The 7,193-nt window shown below is 41.3% G+C and overlaps 1 protein-coding gene across 5 annotated transcripts in view; it reads right to left on the bottom strand.

Moving 5' to 3' along the window:
• LRRC27 (leucine rich repeat containing 27) overlaps window positions 1-7,193 on the bottom strand; it is a 95,070-nt gene that overhangs the window by 8,777 nt on the left and 79,100 nt on the right. For 3 of the 5 annotated variants that reach the window (XM_019503017.1, XM_019503016.1, XM_019503018.1), the window contains exons 9-10: window positions 4,663-4,784; window positions 1,326-1,449 (exon numbers count right to left, since the gene is read on the bottom strand). In XM_019503017.1, the coding sequence (XP_019358562.1) occupies window positions 1,326-1,449; window positions 4,663-4,784 (246 nt within the window). Of the gene's footprint in view, window positions 1-1,325; window positions 1,450-3,942; window positions 4,139-4,662; window positions 4,785-7,193 lie in introns of those variants that run through there. The other 2 variants (XM_019503020.1, XM_019503019.1) reach the window with 2 other exon arrangements.

Below are 7,193 nucleotides of genomic sequence, written 5' to 3'. Positions count from 1 at the left end.
GAGATGTAGTGGTGTCTGGGTCTTACTGCCAGCCTATCTTCGATCCGACTTTGGGTACTCTAGCCCAATGCTATCAAATGTTGCCAAGCCCTGAATTATGCAGTACTAGGTCAGTGGCTACTTACCAAGGAACTGCAATGTACAAACAGAGGTCTTTTATGTATATAACAACTTCATTTAATATGAAATAATCTCCCCAACCCCATGTATGCAAAGGCTTGTAAACCTACTACTACGTCCGGTCAATACCTTGCAATCCCTTACATAAATGAAGAAACAAGTCTTGGTTCCTTAAGACCACAGTGGCCACATCTACATGAGACGCTGACTGCACTCATTTAGTACTTGTATAAACTTATATAAACTAGTACTAAATGACTACACAGTAACTGGAATTACTGTACGGTAGTGTCGTTGAATGGCTTTTAGGTGACACTGATTGCATAGTATCTCATTACTGTTGTGCAGTACTGTCGTGTCACACTTCAGGCCACGTCACATTACTGCTCAGTAGTAATGAGGTACTGTGAAGTCAATGTCTTGTGTAGACACAGGCAGTTGGTAGTTAGTCCAGCAGTGGCAGCATCATTAATTTGGAACTGCTGGTTTTTTCATTCACTAAATCAGAGATTTAAAAATACAATAGCCAAAACCAAGATAATTTACTTCATGATAAAATAGGCCTCCATTCTACAGGTATTCTAATGTCTGATACTGCCTAACCAAACATGGAAGTTTTTTCATTATTAAAACCTGGATACCATTAATTCTCAGAAAACACTGAAAATTATTTTTTCTGCCAAGTCAGTCCCATAACATTTTAAAAAATACATAGACTGACACCATTTTTCACACTGTTGTAACAAATGGCTCAATTCTACAATTATGTTGAGGTTAAGAGGGGCTGGTAGATGCTCAACATTTTTGAGAATCACACCACATGTTTAGATGCCTAAGTACAGATTCAACTCCACATTTTAGCTATACATTTCCATTTCTTAAAATTTTGGCTTTAGTTTTCTATATATATCAACTACCACATAGCAGCTTGCATAGCACACTGTAGTCTTAAAAAGCAACTTTGGTATCTATTTATTATTTCATTTTTGACATACTATCTTATCCAGATTTTTGGCTTTTCTTTAAATGAAGATGCAAATGATTGAATTATCCAGTATTAATCTTAAGTAACTTAAGTCAAATAAGGAATTTATATTTGTAATACAAATTATTTTTGCCTACGATTTTTGAATGAATGAACAAATTAATCAATGACAACATTAACAATACGGCAAATGTATTTCTGAAAGAAAGCTAATATTTACAGTTTCAATGTCTTGTTTTGCTCTCTGCATTACTTCCAAGGGTGTCCCTTCTAAGTTTTTTCTTGTTTTCATCATTTGTATATGCCATTTGATGCACTGTTTCACTTTCTTTTCTCTGGATGCTCTAAATAAACACAATTATTTTCTTTCTTTTTTGTTTACTGGAGTTTCCACTTCCAATACAGTCTAAAGCACCTGTTGCATTTTCACACACACAAAAAAAGAAGAGTAGAACAAAACCCAAAACTGATTTCCTTTCCATATGGTTAACCTGGCTCTAAGACTATGGTGAATGTTTTTCTATCATCTTTAATTACAGCAAAAGGACTTGCAGGACTGAAATTGACTACAAGTCAACAGTCTGCTATTGCAAAACAGCCAATGGCATACTAGGATGTATTAACAGGAGTGTTGTGTACAAGTCATAGAAAGAAACTCTTACAGTTCATTCAGCACTTGTGATACCTCACCTGAAGTACTATGTCCAGTTCAAGGAAACCACACAAAATGGAAGAAGTCCAGCAGAGAAGAAACAAAAAAATAACTAGAGGTCCAGGATTCATCAGAAAAGGTTTGAAGGACTGGATGTTTTAGTCTGGAGAATGTAAGAGTGTAATAGACTGTTCTCTCTGTCGTCAGGGGGCAGACATCCAGGGGTTTAATTTGCCACAAGGGAAATTTAGTTTTGATATTAGGAAGACTTTAACTATGAAGGTGGTTAAGCATTAGAATAGATTACTTAGACAAGTTGCAAAATCTCCATCCTTAGAAGTTTTTAAGAGCAGGTTAGACAAGCACTAGGCTGAAATGGTTTAGGGAGGAATAAATCCTGCCTTGAGCAGAGAACTGGACATGATTAGATATCTTTCTACAGGACTTCCATCTGATACAGGGTTGAGGTTAAACGGTATTATGGGGAATGAATCAGAGCTGTGTACTAGAGCAGACTGTTATCTGTAGGATCCTTCCAGAAGATGAAAGGTATTTAGTTAGTAAGACAGCAGATTATAGGGCAAAAAAGAAGGGCCTTGTGGGTAAGTCAGGTAGATCCTGAAATCTGTCCCATCTTTTTCTTTGCCACAGAGTTCCTATGGATTGCTAATCAACAGGGGTGTGCGAAACGGGCTGTATTCGATTCAGATTCAGTCTGAATCAGGGGCAGTGATTTGATTCGTTGATTCAGATCACTGTCCCCAATTTGATTCGGCCAAATCTGAATCTGAAGATCCGATGCTGATTCGGAGAATCAGTGATTCAGCCATAGACACCGCTTTAAATGTTCTTTCTACATACCTTGAGGTATCAGGCACAGCTTGTGAATGATGCAATGGTGGGGCAGATGGAGCATCCCACATGAGCACAGGGAGGCCCCCCGCATGCTCAGCAGTGAACCTGGAAGTGGACCTGCTGCCAAGCGCACTGGAGACCCCCCCCCGGCTCAGCAATCGACCATGGGTGGACTCCAGGTGCCCCCCCAGGCACAGGAGGCACCCACAGGAGCAAGGGGCCCCCCTGCGTGCTCCCTGGCAGACCCGGAAGTGGACCAGAAATGCTTCTGATCCACTTCCGGGTCTGCTGCCGAGAGCGCTGGGGAGCCCCCCATGCTCCTGTGGGAAGCTCATTTGCCCCAGCATCTCAGCATTCATGAGCCACCTGGTACCTTGAAGTATGTAGAAAAAACATTTAAAGCTGTGTCTATGTCCAAATCATCTAATCTTTCCGAATCTCTCTGAATCGATTCAGAGGATTCCAATTCAATTTGGAGAGATTAAAGGGTCTTCTGATTTGATTTGGATTCTGAGAGTCAGTGATTGAATTGGGCTGAATCTCTGCCGAATTGAATCAAGGACCGAAGCTTTGCAGGGCCCTACGAATCAAGTATTTAGACCCAGCTTTTCACAGGTTGCCACTAACTTTGTGATCAGCCCTTTCTGGATTCCTAACTTGAAATGGCTAGGGTCTTTAACTTGTAAAAAATACTGAGCACTCGCACAGCAATTAAAACAACGGGAGCTGTGCTATAAACATGGGGAGGTGGGGAAGAGAAGCTATAAAGCACTAAATGCCATGAAAAATCAGATCCTAAGTATCTCAACATGGGTATCCCAAATCAGTGGACATTTTAACCTTAGCCTTTCTTCACTTGCATTCCCCATGTATAAAATGCAATACTAGCACCATCTTAGAAGGAGGTGTGAAAAGAAAATAATGCTTGTGAAACACTGAGATACTATAGTAGTAAGCACCATAGAAAACTTATAATTCCTTACTCAGAGTGGGATTTGAAGAGTGATCATGTGGCTAGATACTGAACATTAAGGATAAAGTGGAATACTGAACAACTATTCTGTCTTTGAATACTATGTGGCCTATACACTGAATGAAGCAGGAGTCTTAGAAAAGATAATGTTGGTCTTGTAATTAAAAATGGTATCATAATTCATAAGCCAAACTGAGGTGTCTTAGATAACTTTAACTCTGCCATTCCTAATTCCTGAGTTCTTGATGTACAAATTTTACTTTACAACAAGTTTTCTGGTGTGCAATCATGCATACAGTTAATTATCCAAGGAAATTATAAATGGAGTAAAAAGAATTAAACTTGAGAGTTATTTAATCAGCTGTTGTAAGGCAGAGGGCAGTATAGGCTGCCTGATGGACCTATTTTCTGCTTTCAAATTCTAGGAATCCTGAGGGATTTTTTTGCACAGAAGCAAGTAAGGGAAACTGCGTCTTCTTGTAGGTATCCATTGTTACAGTGGAGATCAAAAAGAAGCCTACATTTCCTCAAAACAGATTTTCATGAGGATGGTCTGGAAGGAGAGAACAGAAACAGCCAGTACGTCTGAAAGGCAAAAGCGCTAAGGGACAGTGTTGGGGAATCTCAGAGTAGCCAGCAAGTGAAATATAGTGAAACCTATGGTAAGCCCACTAATATAACAAGAATTGGAAAGTACAACTGAACAATATCCAATCCAAGTAGCTAAGCAATCCACAGCACGTAAGGAATGCATTCCAAACACATTGCCCACAGCCATAAACAAGGCGGATGACGTTGGAATGTGAGAAGTATACTACAATTCAGTCCCACGGAAGGGAGTAACTATCTATACAGTTATGGAAGTTAAGAACCAGTCTATATATTTTACTATGTTACCAGGTGCAAGCAAGTTGATTTGATAAGGATACAGGTTTGGGGGTGTGATTTGTTTGTTTTTTGTATGTGTGTGTGTCACAGGAGAGCAAAATACTCTATTTATATCTTTCTAAGGAAATAAAAGGATTTCCCAAATAGTACTAAAAACAAATAATAAGCTTGACGTATTTAAGCACTAACCTTATACCTTCAGGATCTTTTATTGCATTTAATTTCAACAGTTTCATTTGTTCATTTTTTTCAAGTGTAGGTTCCTTTTGTTTTTCATATTCATCTGTAGCATATGGTGCACCTTTTGATATCTAAAAAGAGTACAACATAATATGGTAATAGCACATCTTGTAGAAAGGCATCATAAATAAAAAAACCAAAACTATTTCTGTACAGAGGAAGGGAATGGGGTGGGAGGGTTTTGGTTTTTTTTTAAATTATGTCCAGTGATCAGAACAGTCGTTTCTGCAAATCATTTTTTTCCTTTAATGGGTAAACTTTTCTTATTCAATGACTGGTGGTTATTTCCCACAATATAAATAGCAAACATTTTATATTCAAGCAGTCAAACGTGATAATGAAAGGCACTATGAAAAACCTTGGCAAACACTGTGATAACACTTCCCATTTATTTACCTCCTTTTAAATTAGCATAGAAATTATTCTGTTACTATACAAGGAGAATTAGATACAGTGTGCAGTGTATCAAGAATCAAAACTGGAGAAAGGAAAGTATGATTTGAGTAGCAGTTTTTTTCTGTGGATCATTTTGGCAATTCTAAACAAATTAAATAATCATATAACAGGAGATTTTCAAAGGCAAAAAGAGTAGTTTGGATCAGAGTCCTTTGTAAATCAGTGGGAGTGGAGTGCTTAATTGAGTGTAAAGCATACAATTTTCCAGAAAGAAAAGTTGTTTCAATCTCTTCAAATATGGTAAAATATTATTGGACTGTATTAAACATCAAGATTAATTTTAAAACTAATCTTGGCTACAGACCAAAATAGTAAAACAATTCATGAACTGAAAAATACTAATAGTTGTCAAAACTTAATATATTAACAAAGAGAGAAACTTTTAAGATAATTAATCATGCTTAGGTCAATGGCAAAACTCCTACTGAATTCAATAGGCCAGGATTAGTGGTAGTGGATGGGTCATTTTCGACCTGGAGGGATGTGGGCAGTGGGGTCCCCCAGCGCTCAGTCCTTGGGCCCGCACTGTTCGACATCTTCATCAGTGACTTGGACGAGGGGGTAAAAGGCACCCTGTTCAAATTTGCTGATGGCACTAAGATGTGGGGGCATGCGGGCATGCTAGAAGGGAGGAATAGGCTGCAATCGGACCTAGACAGGTTACAGGGGTGGGCGGATGAGTATAGGATGGGTTTCAGCACTGACAAGTGCAAGGTGATGCACCTGGGGAGGAACAACCAGCACCATACCTACAGGCTGGGGAACTCCCTTCTCGTCAGTACAGAGGGAGAAAAGGATCTTGGAGTCATCACTGATGCCAAGATGAACAGGGCCGGCAGTGTGGGGATGCAGTCAGGAAGGCCAACCGTACCTTGTCATGCATCCACAGATGCATCTCAAGCAGATCCAAGGTGATCCTCCCCCTCTATGCGACCCTGGTCAGGCTGCAGCTGGAGTACTGCATCCAGTTCTGGGTGCCGCACTTCAAGAGGGATGTGGACAACATGGAGAGGGTCCAGAGGAGGGCCACTCGCATGATTGGGGGCAGCAGGGCAGGCCCTATGAGAGGCTATGGGACCTGAACCTGTTCAGCCTCCAAAAGAGAAGGCTGAGGGGGGATCTAGTGGCCTGTAACAAACTAGTCAGAGGGAACCAGCAGGCACTGGGGGAGTCCCTGTTCCCCTGAGCACTACCAGGAGTGACTAGAAATAACGGTCACAAGCTGGCAGAGGGTAAATTCAGACTAGACATCAGGAAGCGCTTCAGGAAGTGCTACTTCACAGTCAGGGAGGCTAGGATCTGGAACCAACTTCCAAGAGAAGTGGTGCTGGCTCCTACCCTGGAGATCTTTAAGACAAGGCTAAACAGACACCTTGTTGTGGGGTTGTTTGACCCCAGAACTCTTTCCTGCCAAAGCAGGGGGTCGGACTTGATGATCTGCTCAGGTCCCTTCCGACCCTGCTAACTATGAAACTATGATTTAATGTTATGTTTTCATCATTACTAGCCACACACACATACATGTGCCCGCACGTGTGCATGTATGTTTATTCTTTTAAATTATGTGAGTAAACTGAATGTTTATGAAGGTGACAGTCTGGCTGAATGCGACCCTGGTCAGGCTGCAGCTGGAGTACTGCATCCAGTTCTGGAGGCGGAAAAGGATCTTGGAGTCATCATTGACTCCAAGATGAACATGGGTCAGCAGTGTGGGGAGGCAGTTAGGAAGGCCAACCGCACCTTGTCATGCATCCACAGATGCATCTTGAGCAGGTCCAAAGAGGTGATCCTCCCCCTCTATGCGGCACTGGTCAGGCCGCAGTTGGAGTACTGCGTCCAGTTCTGGGTGCTGCACTTCAAGAGGGATGTGGACAGTATGGAGAGGGTCCAGAGGAAGGCCACTCGCATGATTAGGGGACAGCAGGGCAGGCCCTATGAGGAGAGGCTACGGGACCTGAACCTGTTCATCCTCCACAAGAGAAGGCTGAGGGGGGATCTTGTGGCCTGTTATAAACTAGTCAGGG

The sequence above is a fragment of the Gavialis gangeticus genome, unplaced genomic scaffold (assembly GCF_001723915.1).
Source record: "Gavialis gangeticus isolate Ggan-Ray unplaced genomic scaffold, GavGan_comp1, whole genome shotgun sequence".
Classification (NCBI taxonomy): domain Eukaryota; kingdom Metazoa; phylum Chordata; order Crocodylia; family Gavialidae; genus Gavialis; species Gavialis gangeticus.
This window is presented reverse-complemented; position numbering and strand designations above follow the sequence as displayed.